This window comes from Talpa occidentalis, unplaced genomic scaffold (assembly GCF_014898055.3).
Source record: "Talpa occidentalis isolate TD23 unplaced genomic scaffold, MPIMG_talOcc4v2.1, whole genome shotgun sequence".
Taxonomy (NCBI): domain Eukaryota; kingdom Metazoa; phylum Chordata; class Mammalia; order Eulipotyphla; family Talpidae; genus Talpa; species Talpa occidentalis.
In genome coordinates, this window is record NW_026555331.1 from 82,288,506 (window position 1) to 82,310,469 (window position 21,964).

The 21,964-nt window shown below is 34.7% G+C and overlaps 1 protein-coding gene across 1 annotated transcript in view; it reads left to right on the forward strand.

The window, feature by feature from the left end:
• The window catches only part of CDK14 (cyclin dependent kinase 14), a 520,730-nt gene that overhangs the window by 265,400 nt on the left and 233,366 nt on the right, over nt 1-21,964 (forward strand). The window contains exon 7 of the mRNA XM_054692320.1: nt 18,593-18,655. Within this exon, the coding sequence (XP_054548295.1) occupies nt 18,593-18,655 (63 nt within the window). The remainder of the gene's footprint in view (nt 1-18,592; nt 18,656-21,964) is intronic.

Consider the following 21,964-nt stretch of genomic DNA (forward strand, 5'->3'; position numbering starts at 1 on the left):
TGGATTGCTGTGTTCTTAGACTTCATAATATCCATAGGCCATGAAATTTATAAGTTGTCACAGATATTCATGTTTCATGGGACTAGAACATACTTATATTTTGAAAACAGTGGGTAAATTGGATTTGACTTATGGACTTTGCTTTATGAAAGAAGTCCTAAGGCTTTTTTTTTTTTTATGCTCATTTATGGAGAACTAGTCACACAGTTTAATGCTATGTTCCTCTGTGCTGAAGAGGTGTGTTGTCTTTCAGAACCAAGTACAAAATGTGAGCAGATGTAGTCATTCTGGATGACTGAATGTGAGAAAGGGATAAAATAGGAGAATTCCAAGCCATAAGGAGAATAAAAAATGAAAAAGAAAAAAGCCAGCTTTTAATCAGTGCTTTGTCATGAACTTTCATTTTCTCTAATTGGTAGGACAATGTCAATTAAGTTCTCTTTTGTCCTTTTCCCTGATGTTTTTTTCCTCATCTAATAGGGAATCATGGTGTCTTTTATCTTTTAGTCATTTTCAACTGTGTTTTTTCATGAACCTGTTAAATACTTCATTTCAGACTTTGTTATTGTTTTTGTTTGCATCATACCTGTCTTCAAGAATCTTGAAACTGCATATTTCAGGAGCTAATGGAGGAGGTACGAGAGGGAAGTATTAAATTTAACAAGACTGACAGTAATGACCGGCTTGGAGAAATTAGAGAAAAACTCCAGCTAAGATACTAAGGTTGTCATCTGACTGAAGTACCCAAGGACTAATGTATCCAAGAACAGGATGAAGTTAATCAATAATTCCAACTACGTTAAAATTATTTTTGAATAGGCCATTAAACAATAGGAAAAAAATCATTAATAAATTTGTCTTTCAAAGGAGCAAAGACTATGCATTGGAGCAAAGAAAGTTTGTTCAATAAATGGTGCTGGGAAAACTGGGTCGCTACATGCAAAAGAATGAAGCTTGACCACTACCTCACACCATACACAAAAATCAACTCAAAATGCATTAAAGAACTAGACATAAGACCTGAAACCATAAAATACATAGAAGGAAATATAGGCGAAACACTACGTGATTTGCACATCAAAGACATCTTTACAGACACATCACCCAAAGCAGTGATAATGAAGGCAAAGATAAACAGCTGGGACTGCATCAAACTAAAGAGCTTCTGCACAGCAATAGAGGCAATAACAAAAACAAAGAGAAACCCCACCTACTGGGAGAACATTTTTGCACCCAACACTAATGATAAAGGACTGATCACAAAAATCTGCAAAGAGCTGATGAGACTCAGCAACAACAAAGAAAATAATCCCGTCAAAAAATGGGCAGAAGAGCTAAAAAGAAACTTCTCTGAAAAGGAAATGCAAATGGCCAACAGGCATATGAAAAAATGTTCAACATCACTTGTCATCAGGGAAATGCAAATCAAAACTACCATGAGATACCATCTTACACCAGTGAGAATGGCACATATTAAAAAAACTAGCAACAACAAATGTTGGCGAGGGTGTGGAGAAAAAGGAACTCTTCTGCACTGTTGGTGGGAGTGCAAACTGGTCCAACCACTATGGAGAGCTGTGTGGAGATTTCTGGACCTACTAAACATAGAGCTTCCATATGATCCAGCAATTCCACTCCTAGGTATTTACCCAAAGGACACAGAAACATCAATTCCAAAGAACACCTACACCCCTATATTTATAGCAGCACTATTTACAATAGCTAAGCTTTGGAAACACCCCAAATGCCCAAAAATAGATGACTGGATCAAGAAGATGTGGTACATATATACCATGGAATATTACTCAGCATTCAAAAAAGATAAACACATGCAATTTGCAGCAACATGAATGGCGCTGGAAGGGATCATGCTCAGCGAAATAAGCCAGAAAGAAAAAGAAAAATACCGGATGGTCTCACTCATAGCAGGAATCTAGAAAACTTAAATAAGGGACCAGGAAAATGAATAACTATAAGAAAGTGAAAATCAAAATCAACAAAAAACTATGAACCAGAGACACTTTTTGAGGGGTGGAGGGCGGGAGGGGAGGGATTGGGGTCAGAATGGGGGGATTGCAATTGTATGGGGAATATAAAAATAAAATTTATTATTTAAAAAAAATAAATTTGTCTTTAAGAAAGTGTACGTTTTTATATTATTCTACAAAATGATTCTCTAAATTCTCACCAGTTTTCAGAATCAGTAATTTGATTAATATGTATCATTATAATGACCTATAATGACATCTTCTTTAATTATTTAATTATCACAGTTGTTTTTATTATTATTATTTCTTACATTTCAACACTATTTAGTGAGCATCATAAAGTTTTAGTTCAAATACAGTTTGTGCATTGGTAAAAGTCTATTTAACACAATTCAGTCTTATTCATTTTTGTTGATATGATTGCTTTTTAATGCAAGATGTACATTACATACATATAAAGAGTCAATTAGTTTTATGATTCGTTATGAAAAACAGCAGTTTTCCCTCCAATTTCAGTTCTTTCAGCTGATTATTTGGATTTTCCTTTATCAAAACTTTCTTTTATTGACATTTTATGACTATTCACTTTTTGGTGTCATCCAGTGAATCCTACAATGAAAAATGGGAATTGAAGGGTTTTTCCCCCATTTTTCACTTGCAAAAGAATGAACCTATTTTCTGTCATCCTCTCAGCCTCCTGCGATTTTCTTGATATAGGTGCATGATAGTTATGATTAGATCAGAAATTCAAATTTGTATTCTTATGTCAACATAAATTTTCTTTGTAGTCGAAGCATATAGATTATTTTGATTATTTCCTCCTCAGTTCAAATTTTAGTTTACATGAAGTTAATAATTTCTTGGCTTTCTACTCTCATGAATTTCATATCCCCCAGGCTCTCCCTACCTGGTGCATATCTCCCTTTATTGATTTCTATTGATGCCTGCATCTCTTTCCTCAGCTGGAGGTTTTTTCCCCTCCACCTTATGTTTTGTTTGGAGATGTGGCGGTAAACACAATTTCTAACAGTTTTATGAGAAATGATGTGGAAGATTTTTTTTTTACACATTGCATTTCTGAAAATATCTTTCCCATGCACTCATGCTTTACTGACGTTTTGACTAGAAATTAAGTTCTTGGTTGGAAATCACTGCAATGGGATTTTTTCATTGTTGCCTGGTTTCCAGTGTTCCTATTAAAACACTTCTCTTTATTTCTAATGTTCTGAAGTTTCTGATGAAGTAAAAAATAGATCAAGATGTGGACTTACTTTCATTGGGTCTACCCTTTCAATCTGAAAACTCATGTCTTCTTTTTTTTTTTTTAATTTAAAGTGTGTATCTCAGTGGTTTTTAGTATATTCACAGAGTTGTGAAACCATTACCACCTCTAATTTTACAAAACTTTTATAGAAGCATCATACCTATCACCAGTCACTCCAAACTTTCTACCCTCCAACCCCTAACAATTGTTAATCTACTTAGTGTCTGTATAGATTAGATTGGATATTTCATATAATTAGAGTCATATTAATTTGTGACCTTTCACTTTGCATATTTTTGCAATTTACCCATATGGTACTGTGTATCATTCTTTTTATATCTGAATAATATTTCATGGTATGGATATACCACATTTTATTTATCCATTCTTCAATTGATGTACCTTTGGATTGTTTTCACCTTTTGGAATTTTGAATAGTTATGCTTGGAACATTTGTGTATAAACATTTGTTCGAGTACCTGTTTTCCCATTCTTTTGTAATTGCTGAGTCATCTGATAACTCTACATTTTGAGGACTGTCAAACTATTTTCCAAAGTAGCTGCACCATTTAGTTGTCTGACTAACAATCTGGGGTGTGGAAGCTCCAGTTTACCACACCATTTCTTACACTATTGTCTGTCATTTTTATTACAGTGGGTATTCAGTGTTTTTTTTATTGTCATTTTGTTTTGTATTTTCCCCATGACTAATAATATTGAGCATCTTTTAATGTGCAAATGTCCTTCTTATCCAATAAATTGCCTTCACTTTTGTTATGATTTCCCCTCTTTGTTTTCTCTTTGAATCTTTTATTATTTAGATGTTAAACCCTTTGAATTGTTCTTCTAATTTTCTTGTTCTTTCCTATTTTAATGTTTTTCTTTAGCTCAGTGTTGAGGGACATTTTCGCAGCAATATGTTTTACTGAGTTTCTAAATTTTAATATTATTAATTTCTATGATGCCTTTTTAGTCTCAGAATATTCCATTTTATAATATCATTTTCTTATTTTCTTACCTCACAGCAAATATTAATAGTCACATTGAAGATTTTCCAGTAATATTTTCTCTGTTTCCACAAAGTTGTTTACTTTTCTTTTCATTGTTTTTGTCTTGGTCTTTAATATTAGGTACTTTGATCTGATAACTGTTGATTCTTGACTGTCTGATCATACTTACAAGTTGTGCAGTAACAACCTGATTGAGAACTCCAAGTGTAAGGTAGCTGTCTCAGCATAAATTTCACTCTAAGAACTGACTTATCAATTTTATTGAATAATCCTATCACCAGTGAAGATTTTTCTGAGCTCTTGTCTGGAGGATAGAGACCTAGGCTGCCAACTTTCTGGGAGGTGGACATGACTTCATCATCCTGTTTTTTGGGTGGTATCTCTGTTCTAACTGGTTGGGTATCCCAGTTCAGCTATTCTGTTTTATTGCCATCTTGGGTTTTGGAGGGGCAATTATTTGTGTAAGCAGACTGGAAAAGGGATGTAAGTAACTACAGAAAAGACTGTCAAATAATCTTTCATATTTTAGGCCTCCATATGTGGACCTTCTGTTCATTTGTAATTCCTGGTGCCTCCTGTTCCTGAGACTTTTGGTTTTTCTGTTGTGCAGATAGGGCTGCTTCTAGGCTTTCCCCACTATCAATTTAATATTCCATTTGTTTGTTTATGTTTTGCTATGCTAACGTTGCTAACATTTGTTTTGGAACTTCGAGAATTTGGTGAGTGGGGAGAGTACAAAGTAGATGCATATGTTCAGTTTGCTGTCTTTACCTTAGAATGTTATCCATTCTTAATAAGTTTAAGAATGGATGTGAGCAAATGCTTGAGCTTTTCTTTTTGAAAACCACTGTGTAATTAGATAATTTGTTTCACATTAATGGCTATGGAACATTTAAATCTTTGTTATTTATTAATTGTCAGAAGTTTATCGAATGTGACAAGACTAGTGGAAGTAAAGATATTTGAATTAATTGTTTAGTCATCATGCTATTGGTAAAATTTTAGGAGCATGAGCAGTGACTGAAGTGTGAATGTGCCTTTGCTAGGATATCCTCTTGATAGAAAATACTTATTTATGTTAATTTGTTGGTTAGTCACTTTGATTGTTTTTTATGATGATGTGAGATATTGACACACTTCTATAAAAACAAATACATTTGACAGTATTTTGAAACCAATATGAATATTTTTATAATATGTGTATGTGTGTCTATATGGGCAGAAAGAGTGGTGAAATGTTCTGATTTAAAAGTTTAACTATTAAGGATATTCAGATTGCTCATAATGTAGGTTCACTATGTTTTTGATTGCTGTCTATGATAAGAGACCTCTTTTTTAGAATTTGAATCTTGTGTTGAAGTTAACATCCAACTTCAAGTAATTTACTCCTTCTTAGTGGTAGGTACAAGTTCAGCTATAAATCCCCAACAGATGCTCATGCTTCATTTCTATTTCATAATTCAGGAGCTTAAAAAGTAATTTGTCATGGCAACCATTTGCTAAGTAGGAATTTTCCATTCTCTGAATTTTTCCTTTCTTTCTCTACATGTGATTTTTGTTTTAAAACTTCGTTTTTCATTTATTAGCTTTCATTTTGCCATTACCAGGAACATTTGGAAGCTTGAATTGATTCTCTTTTCTCCTGTTACCCTTCCCTTTTTTCTTGGAAAAGGATGTTAGAAGTAGCACGAAAAGATAAAATGTTGCACATTCTGGCTAGAATTGTAGGAAATACATTGAGGATCTATATTTAATTGTCATAAGACAGAAAGTCAGCAATCCTGGGGGGAAGAGGTCTAAAAGAATAATTAATAGGAGAGGGCCTCTCCGGTGGCGCAGAGGTTGCACGCTGGGTTATGAAGCTGCCTGCAGCCTCTGCAGCGCCTGTTCGATCCCCGGCGCAAGGTGAGGGTCCCACATGGCCTGCAGACCTCTCCTGCCGCCCACTGCTCCCCTCAGCAGTGTACTTTGTCGGTCTGCCTGTTCTGCTCCCCACTTTGGCTCTGGTGAATCCTCTCACCCTCCTGCGCTTCTGACTATACCCAGTGCTTGTATAAATAAATAAATAAATCCTTTTAAAAAATTATAAGAAAAAATAAATAAAAATAAAATTTTAAAAAAGGAATAATTAATAGGAGAAAAGAAAGGGCTATGGGGGGCCTCCCCTGTGGCGCAGCGGTTGAGCGCAGGGTTGCGAAGCTGCCTGCAGCCTCCACAGTGCCGGTTCAATCCCCGGCTGCTCCCCGGCCACCAGAGGAGGGTCCCACATGGCGCGCAGACCTCTCCTGCCGCCCGCTGCTCCCCTCAGCAGTGTACTTCGGTCCTTCTGCCTGCTCTGCTCCCTGCTCTGGCTCTGGTGAATTCTCTCACCCTCCTGTGCTTCTGACTGTACCCAGTGCTTGTATAAATAAATAAATAAATCTTTAAAAAAAAAAAAAAGCCAAAAATGGGCCTCCCTAAAAAAAAGAAAGGGCTATGGATTTTCCTTTCTTTTTTTTTTGGGTACCAGATTTTACCTGAGTAAAATTACCATAAGCTGAGAGGTATCTTGAAATGGTACAAAGGGCAACATGATCTTCATGACTGACTAAGATGAACAAGCAGCTAGTCTCCTTGAGGGCAGGGATTATTTTCTCATTTTGTGTATCTCATAGTACAGTTACAGTGGGAACTCATATAAATTTGGCAAATTGGTTATTCATAGAAAATTTGCTTTAGATGTGTATGTTTGATGAATGTAGAGCCATTTTTTTCAGATTTTTATTAAAACACTGTTATAGAGTGTTGACAGGCCCAGAGAAATGTGAGCCATACCCTCCTTTAAAGAAGGACTTAATGCACAGCTATGGTAAATATGGCCACAAGAATGCTCCCAGGGGGCCGGGAGGGGAGGGATTGGGTTCAAAATAAGGGGATTGCAATTGTATGGGGAATATAAAAATAAAATTTATTTAAAAAAAAAAGAATGCTCCCAGGTGTCAACAACCCAAAGGTCTCTCTCTCTCAGAGAAGCATCTTGAATAAGTTCATGCCTTTCCCCAAGAATACTGTATTTGGTGACTGCGTGAAGCAGAAGTATAAAATCTCTGATCGTTCAATTTCTCCGATGAATATAGATGCAAACATTCTCAACAAAATCTTAACAAACTTAGTTCAACAATGCTTCAAAAGGATCATACACCATAATCAAGTGGTATTTATTCTAGAGACACAAAGGTGGCTCTACTTTCTAAAAGTCAGTTAACATGATTCACCACATCAACAAAAGATAAGATAAAAAAATCATATGATCATATCAATAGATGATCAGAGTGCATTTGACAAGCTTTGACATGCATTTATAATAAAATCTCTCCAAAAATAAAATACCTCAACATAATAAAGTCTGTATATGACAAATCCACAGCTAACATTCTCAACAGTGAAAAACTGAAAGTTTTCCAACTAACATCGGAAGTAAGAAGAATGTACACTATCCCCACTATTATTCAATTATAGTATTGGAAGACCTGGTTAGAGCAATTAGGCAAGAACAGAATATGAAAGGAATCCAAAATAGGAGAGGAAAAAGTAAAGCTATCATTATTTTCAGGTGACATGATAATATACATAGAAAAGCCTGAAGATTCCACTAAAAACTAATTAAAACAATAAATCAATTTAGCAAAGTGGCAGGTTACATGCAAAAATTAGTTACCTTCCTATATGTAAATAACGAGCTAAACAAGAAATCAAGAGACCAAAATATAGTCTCACCCAAAAGAATAAAGTATCTAGGAGATATTGTTGAAACAAATAGAAAACACGATGTCATACACTTGATAGCATCATATTCTTCAGGTAAAAAATTGCACTAAGAATAATGTTGGTGTGATTCTTCTGTCATTGAATTGGGAAACCGAAATCCTTTTACCACTTTCTGTGCTGTATTGAAATCATAAAAAAAATGAAATGAAAATGTAAAAATAAAAAAATTCAAATTAGATTTTACCTCAATGTTCTTATGTTTCTGGTCTGCCATAGCAATATAAATAGTGTCTTTCATCATATTTAACAAATGTATTTCATATACCTATATGCTTGCCAGGACTTTCTCTGAAAGTATAGTCAGTATATTGTAGGGTAAGGAAAAATGGCAGGCTTTTCTGCCCTCCCGCCATCAGGATAGATGATGAATCCTTGAGGTCCTGAATGCATGCCTGATGGCGGGCACCTGGAGTAGGGTGTGGGCATAGGTAGATGGGATTCACTTGGGCTGAGACTGGGCTTTTAAGGGCACTGTCACGGGGACGTCAGCAGAAGCTGAAAGAGAAGTCGAGAGAAGTAGCAGAAGCTGAGAGAGAAGCAGAGAACACTGGAGAGCCCAGATAGAGTGAAGACTTGCTGGGGGCTGGGAGGCCTGCCAGCCTCCCGGCCCCCCAGCACCCCTGCCTGCCATATGCCTGGTAAACCCCAATAAAAGCCCGCAAAAAGCCACTGAGGACTCTGACTCCTCCTTTACCTCGTCTGCTGGATCATAGAAAACCTGCACCGTGTCTATTCCTGCCCTTACAATATATTATGTCTTTTTTCTGCCATCCAAGAAGAGTTAAATGAATCTTACATTTGCGATATAAATTTATTTTTCAAACTTTGTCCAGTTCAAGTGACTTTATCCTATTTTGGCATTTCTAGCCCATAACTGTTTCCCCATCAGTAATCAGATATTTTGTTTAAATATTCTAAAGTATATTGCATTATAAAATCCGGTAACATTGCTCTTAATAGCCTTTTCTATTTCTTTGGGAATAAATCTCCCCGAATTGTTAGTACTGGGTCAAATGATATGAACAAGGTTATAAATGTTTCAGTTTAAGAAAGAGGAAGAGTATTATAGACTTTATTTGATTTTCATTATAATTTCTCCCATATTCATCAGTTAGCTCCTGAATAGTGAATAATTTTTCACTATTCTTTGTGTATTTTGCAATACTTCATCCATTATAAGAGTTTGAAAATATATTTTGTTTTTCAGTAGATATACCAAAAAAAGATGAGTTGAAAAAATGATCAAATTATGATTAATATTTGCTTTGTAATTGCTATTTAAAAATCAAAATATCATGTCCCCAAAGGTCACTAATTCAGAGTTTTCTGAATCCCACATCTGAATAGCATCAGTCCTATGTCAATGTTATTTGTCCTACTTAGAACCAAAATTATACAAAAGGCTCCTTCTGCTTTGTTGGAAGCAAGTTATTCTATGAGGCATGAGGCGACCTTTGATTCTTCTATATTATTCCCCATCTTTATCACTTCTCTTTCTCTCCTCATGTTAAATTTTAATTGTTTCCAATGTTCTAATGTTTCTAAGTGACACCTTCTCTCTGTTCTCTCTTACCCTATGTGTTTAAAGTCTTCGTATTTCTCTCAGGGCAGCTCTAGAGTTAGGATATTCTTGAGAACCATTCCATTTCCTTCTCTTTTTTCATCTCATGTTTTGACTAAAAAATTTCATGTGACTCACTTTTTGAGTCTTTTTATTTCCTTTCAAATTCTTGAGGAGGTTGGATGACCAGAGCATTCCATTCTTTATACTGATTGACTTTAATTTTCTTTTTAAATTCATTGTGGCTTCACAATAGGATGAGGATTTTTATAAGGGCACTGTTTGAGTGCTATTACTATAGCTAAATTCTGAAAACAGCTAAAGTGTCCCAGAACAGATGAGTGGATCAAGAAGATGTGGTGTATGTACATATAGTAAATCCTATAAATATATTTTTGATTTGTTAGTTAGGCCCTACAATCTTTAAACTAATATACACACTAGAACTATTGTATCATGAATGTCTGAATTCTTTTTATCAGAGGAGAATGTCTTGCAACAGTTACTGCCTGGGTAGTGCTATACAATCTGTCTACCCACAGTGTCATTGCCAGAAGCCAAATAGTAAGTTTTTTGTTTTAATGGAAAAGAACTTTCAGGTTACTGGTTTTACATGAGGGGAATGTGGTTGGAAATGCCTTCTGTTCCAGCCAGCAGCCAGAGGCTGCCCAGGCATTTTGGGCTCAGAAATGACAGCTGAAACCAATTAGGCAGAATTAGGGGATAGCTAGCATGTGCATAGGCTTATTTTGACCACGAAGGAGTAGTAAAATACATTATAGGATAAAAAACAGAAATAGCTAATTTAATTAGCAATAAACCACAGTGCTGTGATTGCTGTGGGAGGATCTCTATGTTGTAGGTCTTTGTGTGGATCTTTGTTTTAATGACCCTTGTCCTTCTCAGGGACTATGCATGTGGTTTACTTGTAGAATTTTAAATATTTCCTAAGTGACCGAAATTCAGGTAAAAACAAAATAATACAGAAAGTCTTTGCAATGAGTAAAATAAGTCTGTGTAAAATAAAATAAAATAAAATAGGTCTGGTTGGAATAGTAGTATTTAAGAATATTCCATTTGAAAACATACCTTTCACTGATATTTGAATAAATTAGTAGCCCACATTATCTGTATGGTTGTTCGTTGGCTTATGACTTGAAGCACAATAATCTAGCTGTAGTTAAAATTTTCTACTTCAGAAGATAGAAATAGCACTTTTGTACTTGATTGTGAATATCTTGTTTTATCATCACAGATGGGGGATTTCTTATTTTCTTTTTATAATCACCTCCATCAAGGCACTTGTGCCCGCACCCCAAAAGATAGAGGATCTCAACTCATTGGCATTAATACTAAATAAAATTTAATAGAATACTTATAAGGTTTTAATTTTTACTACTGTCTTACAGTTGGGCCCCTCTGATACACGGTGGGTATAGACTTCCTCTCTAAAGCAACCTTGAACAGCTGTGATTGTGTTTTAAAGGAAAGGTTGATTAATGTTTCTTTCCATTTTTTTCTCACTAATGAATGATGCTCACGTGTTGGAATTCACAACGTTAAAATTTCATTAATTATGATTTGGGAATGAAGTAGATGGGTAGTATAAAGCTTAACAGGAGAAAATGTAATTTCAAAGTCAATTTAAACCTGTGAATGTCACAGAAGAGCTGTTTGAAACTAACTGCTCACTAATTTGATGTATTAATTCTTACAGCAGTGTGGGCTGATTAAAACGATTATAAGCTATAGGAAAATGGCATTGATTATGGTAGAAAAAAGGGGGGCTCGACTTCTATAAGTTGTCTTCAATTGCCTCTAGAAGTATCTCTTCTGTGGTGAATTATAAGACTTTCATGAACTAAAATAGATTAAAAACTAAAATGATAATGAGTTCTTCCAAAGTTGATAACTACCCTTCAAATTTGGTTTTTTCAGAAGGTATGTGGTATGTCCAGACTTCAGATAATGGTATCGAGGGTGACATCAACATATAATAGTGTAAGCATCATAAGTAAACATCTGTCACAATCATTTCCTTGGTTACTAACAGCAGAGTTGCCATTAATTTTGGGACCACATGGGAGTGGAAATGGTTTTTCTAGTCCTTTAGAAACTTGCAGATTTCTTGCTAAGATCTTTTACCAGTTAAGTACTATTTAAAGGTTCTTTATAATAGGTCACTTACCTGGAAGAGGTTGGAGTGCCTGGAATAAAACTAAGAGGAGGACTAGGGAACTGCTTAAGCTGTCAAATCAGGGAAGGAGGGCTCTGTATTTTTCTGCTTCGGTTTGTACCACATAATTTTTTGTTTTGTCTAGTTTTTGTTCATTTCAAACTAAAAATGTAACTGAACCTTGGTGTCTAAACATAAAATAAGCCTACCCCTTTAGAATAAAGTTCAGAAATAATTTTATCTTCCAGAATCTCTGCATATTCTTATTTTGTGAAGCAATATTTTTTTAATGTTATAAAAATTACACTCAATTTGAATATACTGACTCTTGTCTTGTCAAAATAAAAGATAAAATGAAATGGAAGTAAGGGATGTAGAGGCTATGTTTAACATAACTTCAAAATGAGGATAACCTCCATGAAAAGACTCCCTTATTTTTAGCCTGGATGCCAAAATAGGGCTGTGCTATTTTCAAAGTCATATTTTGCCAGTACTTTGAAGAGCGTCAGAATTAACTCATCAGTGTTGTGGACATCACGACATTATGGGACAATGGAAACAAATCCATGTGTTTGGGAAGGGGCTTTATTTGAATTTTTGTTTGATATGAAAAATTCAGTCTGAAAGCTAGCGCTAACACAAGAGTAGAATTTCTCTGAAGAATTTGATCTCTCTTGACTGGGAGTTTGATCATTTGAAGGGGCAATACTTGGAAAACTTCACTTCTTGAATAATACATTGGTTAAAAAGTAACTTGAGCTCCCACTGAATGGTGAAGCCTACTTGACAATTGACTGAAACTTGTTTCTAGCCTGGAAAATGGCATAAAGTTTCATGTTCAAGAGGTTCTGAGTCTGTGGTCTTTAGGATTTTGAGTGGAGGGATTATTACTTCTTTCCCCTAACCCAAAGTCAGCTTCAAAAAGAGTAACAGAAAGTAGAAAATATGAAGAGGTGAATGTTTTATGTTTTTCTTTGGCTGGTCTCTCTTTCCTTGTATTATTTTAAAAGGCTTTTCTCCATTCAAGCCTGTTTTGAAATTGTCATTATATTTGTAATTTAACTTTATGGTTTTCTTTCGCTTCTTTCCCTTTAAGACTCTTGACTGTGTACTGTAAGTCCTGTAGTTCTCAGGTTAACATACGATTGAAATTAATGAGACTCTCCTCCATGAAAGTGCTTGTGAGAATAAAATGTCTTTGATTTTCTTTGATTTTTTAATAAACTGTCTTTTTAACAGAGAATTCTTTCCTGCCTTCTAAATTGTTCCAACCACAGAGTAATCAAATCAAAATGAGGAAACCCAAAATAAAAATGTGGCAAATTCTTGTACAGGAAATATTTTTGTTCAGGGGTATTATGATTTCAGATGCGTTCCTCAAATTCTTTCCCCTAGAAATAGTCCTGCACCTATGTAAATAATCTAATAAATGCTGCCTGAATGGTAATCAACAGTGTGAAAGGAGGAACCAGATTTGAAAGAAATTAGGTGCTATTTGGGAATAGAGCCTTTAGGTCCTCTTTTTGTTCTCACACTGTCTTGTGCTTGATCTGTAAGTCTAGCCACACTCCATTGCTTCATGTAACCCACCCACTCCATGGAAGATTGATGAGGTGTTCTTAGATACCCAGGTATGAACCTGCTAGGCACAAGTGCTTCTAAGTGCATTACCCTGAAGAAAATCAGCAGTGATAGAGGGAATATGAGTGTGGTAGGAGGATGAGATGAGGAATAAAGTAGTGCAGGAAAGTGGAGCCTGGAGAGCTGAGTAATTGTGTTTGATCTGCAGTTACCAAGTACTTGGTCTAAAGATTCTCCTTTTAGTATTGAAGAACAAGAAACAAGAACAAGAAACAGCCAAGAGATCAAGCCAGAAGTAATTGAGATCTCCCAAGTTTCATCAGAGGAGAATAATCTATTGATTAGGGCCATAGAGGTCTGCTGTTCAGAACTCTAATACCCAGGATGACTTTAAAATATGGAATGACAAGGAAGTTACTTTCTAGTGTCATTTTTTAAGTTTAATTCTGTATGTCTGATGCAGAATAAATCTTAAGGGGCACATAATCCAATGAATAGAACTAAGGATAGAAGTTAAAAAGAAAGAGGCGTAAGTAAATTTATAACAGGCACATAAAATGCAGCCCCAGCCATCATACTATGCAATTAAAAACGGGAGAGGGATATGAAACCGTTTTTAATGCAGGTATTGTAGTATTTAAGTTTGCTAGAGGAAAAGGGGCCTTGTACTCCATCTGAGGTACTCCAGATTCTTTCCCTTAATTATCCAAACAATCTGAGGTTAATGGTATATTTGCTAGACATAGTCTCAGTGGTAGTGTCCAGAGAGCAGTAGAATATAAGTGAGAATTTCTGGAACCATAAGAAGAACACATAAAGAAAAAAAATATTTCTTCTAAGAATTGCAGTTTTCTGTATTTTTCCTTTAATTTTTAATTGCAGTCCTCCCAAATATCCCTTCCTACTCCAAATTCTTCACAGAAAATCATTATCATCCTTGAGGATCAAAAATCCTCCTCTTCCCCACACCTGATAATAAGACCATAGTTTTTTTTGTTTTGTTTTTAAAGATTTATTTATTTATTTATACAAACACTGGGTACAGTCAGAAGCACGGGAGGGTGAGAGAATTCACCAGAGCCAGAGCAGGGAGCAGAACAGGCAGACTGACGAAATACACTGCTGAGGGGAGCAGCGGGCGGCAGGAGAGGTCTGTGCGCCATGCGGGACCCTCCTCCGGTGGCCGGGAGCAGCAGCCGGGGCAGCAGCCGGGGAGCAGCCGGGGATTGAACCAGCGCTGCAGAGACTGCGGGCAGCTTCGTAACCCAGCGCTCAACCGCTGCGCCACCGGGGAGGCCCTCATAGTTTTGTTTTTTATCCATGTTAAACGAAAAGGATTGAAAACTTCATTCTTGGAAAAATTTTCTAAAATTCACAGGTATACAAAATACATAGAATATGAGCTAGCTCCATGAGAATAAGAGATATTTATTTATACAAAATCAGTATATAATAAGTATATATAATATATAATACCATAAAAGTTTTGTACCCAGCACCATTCTATTTCTTTGTTAATTTTAGAAGATCACATTGATGGATATTTTTATGTTGAAAATCTACATGTGTTTCTTTCACATGTAGATTTTACCTTGTTTGGTGATTGTTGTGTTTGTCTTTTAATATAATATTGAATTCTAGTAACTGTTGTCATTGGAGTTTATACATTTCCAATCATAAAATGATTGGCTTAGTTCTCTCTGTCTGTTTCCTTGTTTTTGCCTGGTTTGACATTATAATCTTAAAGATGGAGTGGGGGGTCATTTTTTCTTTTTCTTAGCTCTGGAGTATTTTTTATCTGTTACTTGAAGTTTGGAAGATTTTCCATTTAAATATCTGAAGTTGGCACTTCAATTCCTAGCTCTTGTAGACTTTAATTTAATAACATTTTTAAGGAAGGCATAACATTTTCTAGATGTTTATAATATCTATGTTTGTAATCTATGTTTAAGTCAGTTATAGTAAGTTTATAGGGTATATTGAAATATTCAAATTTTTTGTTGTGTTATTTTTCTCATTCTTAATGTTGATTACTTCTTAGCAAAACCACTCATTTAAAAAAAAAAATTTACTGAAGTTTTATTTTATTGGACTTTTCTAAGTGGATTTTGTTTTATTGATTAAACCTGCTGTTTTCTACTAATTTCTGCTAACTACATCAATCCCTTCATTCTCTTTGGGTCTCTTTGTTTTTTCTTTTTCCTTTAGCCTGAGCTCATTGTTTTTGTTGTTTTACTTTCCAGTCATTCTTACGTTAATAGTAATATGTTTAACAAGCTCAATTTTCCTGTTGCTAATATTATGACTACTCAGTACTTGAAAGTATATGTAGTATGGTTCTGTCATTAATTTAAAAATCATTTAAACATTTTTAGATTAAAATTTATATTTTTATGTCCAAGAAAATACTTTCTTTTGTTTTGCTCTTCCTTTTTCCATTTCCTTTCTTCAATTGCTTTTCTTCCTTTTTTTTTTTTTTTTGTTCCTGCTACCATTGAATTTGAGACTACATTTTCTGGGAGAAGTGTTATTTTACATACTAAGAAAGAAAAAAAAATGTTCAATGTTCGATTAGCTTACAAATTGAGTGCTTTCTTTTTATTCATATTTTTAAAATTTGTCCTAATTGAAAGAGGCCTGAAGATTAAATGTGGCACTTTGTTTTTTTTTTAAGTTTTTTATTATTATTTATTTTTTGCATCATTGTTCATTTTTAAACAATATTTTCTTCCCCCTACCCCCCAGGTGTAGTCCCCGTAGAATTTCCTTCACCAATGCATCCGCGCACCATCATCACAGTCCCCTGTGCTCCTCCCTGCCTCCCTCTGTTCCCCATCCCTCCTCCACCCCTGCAGGATGTGTCTGATTTATAATTGTCTGTTTTTGTTTTGTTGTGTTTTGTATTGTTATTATTTTTTTACACTGATGTCTTACTTGGGTCCCCTATATTCCTCCAATAAGTGAAGCCATCAGTTATTTTACTTTTTCCTTCTGACTTATTTCACTGAGTATTATTCCTTCTAGCTTCATCCATGTTGCTGCGAATGGCATGAGTTTATCTTTTTTGATTGCTGTGGCACTTTGTACAAAACTACCTGAACTTTTCAGTGAATTCCTTTCAGATAGCAATTGGATAGCAATTATATCTCATCTCTGTCATTCTCCCTCAGATGGCCCTTATGTTACTTGTCAATGATTCACACCATCAGAATAATAATTCTGTAACTAGAGCAAAATAAAACATTTACCCAGGCACAGACAGTAACAACTATAACTACTGCTTCTGTAATGGTAGATAAATGCTACTATTAATTCCAGTGTGAGAGATACAAAGAATTATGTCTTAAAGCTGATAGAATATAGTATACTTTGATGTTAATTTTATTTAGTTGAGGTGAGAGGATGTAATATAACTTTTGCTTCCTAAAAACTTTTAAGACTATCTTATAATTACTTTTTCCACTTTTTTTTTTTTTTAATTTCTTTTCTGTGTCTGACATGTTGACTGGACAAGAGAGATACTTCCAAGTCAAACATTTTTTCTGTCTCGTGGAATTTAATTTTGACTGGAAGTTAAACACTTTGGTTGTGGTTGAAAAATAAAGGCAATATTGGCTCAGGAAGTATCTGAGAACATTTCTTCTGTGCCCTTCTATTTTCTTTTCTTTTTTTTTTTAAGATGTTTATTTATTTATACAAGCACTGGGTACAGTCAGAAGCGCGGGTGGGTGAGAAAATTCACCAGAGCCAGAGCGGGGAGCAGAGCAGGCAGAAGGACCGAAGTACACTGCTAAGGGGAGCAGCAGGCGGCGGGAGAGGTCTGTGCGCCATGTGGGACCCTCCTTCGGTGGCCGGGGAGCAGCCGGGCATCGAACCGGCGCCCCGGAGGCTTACGGGCAGCTTCGCAACCCAGCGCTCAACCACTGTGCCACCGGGGAGGCCCTGTGCCCTTCTATTTTCTAACTTCTTTAAGTAACTTCTTCCCCTGGCCTTTCTGAACCACCTGTTCAATAGATAATAGGTTCCACCTGCTCTGTATTTAAACTTTATCCAATATTGTAGTGCCTGGAACACAATAAGAGCTTAAGAAGCACATGATGAATAATGAATGAATGTTAATTTCTGCTCTATATCATCAATAGTTACCACCTAGCTTGTGATTAAAAACTCAGTACAGGAATCCTCACTCCTACTACAGCAAAGTTCTTAGATGTATCATAGCATTTGTAATTACTCACTAATGAAATCTGATAATGGGACACAACGAATCATATTCAGTGGCTTTCAATGGGTTGGGATTTTTTTTAAAAAAAAACAGTATAAGATGTTATCTGGTGATATTTCTTTTGAGGTACATATGGAGTATTTGTCTTAATTTATTTATTTATGATTTATTTATTTATTTGTACAAGCACTGGGTACAGTCAGAAGTGCGGGAGGGTGAGAGGATTCACCAGAGACAGAGCGGGGAACAGAACAGGCAGACTGACAAAACACTGCTGAGGGGAGCAGTGGGCACGGCAGGAGAGGTCTGTCGCGCCATGTTGGACCCTCGCCGGTGCCGGGGATCGAATCAGCGCTGCAGAGGCTGTGGGCAGCTTCGCAGCCTAGCGCTCAACCACTGCGCCACCAGGGGAGGCCCTTGTCTTAATTTATAATTTGAATATATTTCTACTAATTTATAAAGTATATATGGTTAAACATGTTCATGATTTTAGGAAACCTGAAAATTACTATTTAATGAATAGTTATATAAATAGCATGATTCATTTTACTGTAACATAATGATCTATTTGTAACATTTTAGCTTATATAAAATAAATAATATAATGCAATTATATTTAGAAAAACAAGATAATTAAAATTTTAATTGAGTTGGTTAATTGTTAATGTGGTTTTTGTTGTTAAGATGTATGTATTCCATAAGGAGGAAATTAGGTTCTTAACATATCATGTACCTGAGTTTCTTCTAAAACAGAAATATGTTTAACATACATACAATAGTCTAGAGGTAAAGATAATGCTTCATTTTTAGTTAAAATTGGAGGTAGAGGAGCATATGACTGTATATACTAAAAAAAAAAAAATCCACCCACTTGTATTATATTAACTTTGTTCAAAAGGTAATGGTGTTTTTGAGCTAGAAAAATATTGAATGTGTTATAGCCAGAGGGATGTTAATACATTTTCCCTTTTTCCTTCTAGCACACTGATTTGTGTCAGTACATGGACAAGCACCCTGGGGGGCTGCATCCAGATAATGTGAAGGTAGGAAAAGGTCTTTTAAACCAAGGGTTAATTCTCTTTGTGTGCATTTTTTGAACCAGTCTAATGTCTTTATCATAACTTGAATATTTTTTATAAAGAAAAATAGTATTGAAGTCAACTATTATTATTGCTTCATTTAATGACTGGACACCTTGGAGTATTATTGTTTAGATATTATACTATTTTTTCTTCATGGAGTAACATTTGCCAATAATGAATCAGCTCCTCTGGAATCCTGTTGTAACACTATTTTCAGTGAAGGGGAATCTCAAGTAGTAACTTCAGCTTGGAACCCCATACCAAATTGCCAGTTGGTTTCAGTGTAAAATATTACTATGTTCGCAAACAATGTTATGTTGAGCTCATAGTGCATGTTTTCATTTGTATGTACAACTGGTGAAAACGATTCTATTTCCTTTTGCTGTCTTTCATTTCTTTTACTACAAATTGGATTACTATCTGTCAAAAGAACTAAGTTTTTTAAAACTTTGACCTGGCAACTATCTTGGAATATCATTCCAACATTTCAAGCTTAAAACAGGAAATTCTTTCTTGGTATGTGTTAGGAAGTTAGAAGATCCCCAAGTTATATTTAAAAGGTTGATGACATGCTCCCATTTTATGATTCAAATGATTACATTTTATGATCATGAGAATCAGTTGAGAACTGTGAATATATCTGAAGTAAAACTATTCATCTCTATTTCTTCCCATTCATTATCTACACCACCCTACAATATTTTTTCTCTTTGTACTTTTCCCCTTTGCTTCTGTAGGTATATGTGCCCATGTGGTGTTTTGTGTGTTTACTTATACATTTTTTTCTTGCTTTATAACATTATTATTACAAAGCCTTTTTCACTTAAAATATATCACGAGTATCCTTTTAAACATGGTTATATAGTTCAGTCTAATAACTGAGTATTAAGCTACACTACATATTAACCATAATTTCCAACTGTTTTTTATTAATGGATCTTTGGTTTGTTTCCAGAATGCTGTTTGAATGATTCTAGAGTGAATGTTACTACAAATCTTTTTATTCTTATTCCCTTTGTATATGTAGTTAATGAATTTTATCTGTTATTTATAGGAGACATGATTTCAGTATTAAAGAATTTGATTGGGATATTTGCCCACAAATTTGTAGATTATTTATTTTAAATCTACTCTCGCTAGTGTTGACTAAACCCAGTAATTTAAATTTTTTGCCATTCTGATAGTTAAAAATACAATGTCTTTTACATTGGTATTTTCTTGACTGCTAGTGACAGTGAATATCTTTTCAGTGTTTCTTTGCCATTTGTAAGTAGCTTTTATAAGTTGCCTATTCCTGTATATTACCTATTTTTCTATTGAAATTTTTTTCTTAATAAGTTGCAAGTGCTCATTAGCATTAATGATTTTTATGGCGGTCAGTTATGTGGTATAATTTAGGATGTAGGAACTTGTAGAAACTCTAAAAAACTGTTTGTAAAGAAATAAAGCCAATATGGTACTTCCAGTCTTTGTTATTCATATATGTGTGTGCATTGTTGTCATTGTTTTATTTATAGAGGTCTTTAAATTTTTTTGAGTTACTCATTTTGCTTCAAAATCTATCAATTGACAAATTTTTTATTAGTTACATTGGGGGAAGAAATTTTAATAGATGATGGGACTTATAAATCTTGCCTGTGTTCAAATCCAACAAATAATATCATAACAAAGATAGCTTGACTCTTCTTTTTTGCATGAAACCATCTCAAACATTCTCATTTATACATTTATGTTTATCATCATTTTCATATTGAAGAGATAATAGTCATACCTTCTCTAAAGATAAGGGAAGTTAATAAATAGAACACAGCTTATTAATGCCTATGTTTTGGCATCTCAATTGTGGTTCATAGAATCAGACAGCCCTTATTACCATGTTGGTTTCCATGGGAGGTCAGTCACCTAATTATGCACTGGCTTTTCTTTACCATTTGTCTAGAGACAGTGCAGTCCTTCAGAGTTAGGATCTGCCCTGCAGGTGACATTGTTCTCAAAGAAATCTGACTATGACATAGTGACACATGCCCTACAGGTATTTCTATATGGTGTATTAACATATTTTTTTTCATGTGGTGATATTTATTGTCACTTAAATCTATGAATGCAAAATGAAGAACATTAGAACAATATTTACTAAGATAACAGCTGTTCATAATGCTGTGCTAGATGTTAATTAAAAAACAACAGTTGTGCTAAAATAAGACCCTACAACGGTTCCATATAAATTAAAGAAAATGTGAAAATCAAGTGAGATAAGCTATTATCTTTAAAAGAGCATGTTCCTTTAATAAGTCTGAAGTTCTCCTTTAATAAGTCTGAAGTTGGCCAAATACTTTATAGATCGTTAAATGATTAGAATATGATAAATACTGAATATTATGTTGAAGGAAAGCATAATGATCGCTTCCTTTTGCTTCTAAACTTGGTAATGCTGACTTCTAGTTTTAGTTCTATGCAATAGAACAGTATATGGAAACATCCTAAACATTGTCATTTAATGAAGTGTCATTAAAACAGGAAAGGAAAAGAAAACAACTGGAACAGCACATAACTCATCATTTCATAGGAAAGCAGGAAATATTCTATGGTAATTTTGTGCTAACTCCCAGCAAAACATCTGTTAAAGTTTTATATTTCTTGATGAATTTCGTTATAGGCACTGGAATAGGGTCATCACAAAAAAGTGTCAATGTTAACTAAATTTTTAGTATCATTTTGCTGCTTTAATTGCCTATAAAAATAAAATGTATCTGGTATCAATATGACATTCTGAAATAAATATTCACTATTAACTAATGATTTGTTTCTTAGCATATTACCAATTTTAGACAAATGGGTAATTTTAGCAGTTAATCATTTAGAGGGCAATTTAAAACCTGAATCAAAAGCCTGAGGACTTTGGCCATTTTATAAATATTTATGATTAAAGGGATAGCAACCAATTTCTAGAGTATGATAATTGATATGTAGGAAACTGGTTAGTATATTGCAAGGATGGCAGTTTATTTTTCCCCCTTTGTATGAATGTTTTGGGATTTGACTAGCATAGTTTAGTTAAAAGCCAGAATTTGCCTTAGTTCTCCATTTTATATTTTCAGTGATTTATAGATTGATCGTTGAGTTTAAAAGAATCACCCTGATAGTCTGAATTTCTTCATTCATTTTTTCATGTGCACTTTAAAAATTGATAAGCATGAGAGACTGAAAATTAAGGTTCAGGAAAAAAACCAGAAAGATTAATTGATGCTGTCTCTGGCTGATAGCCAGAAA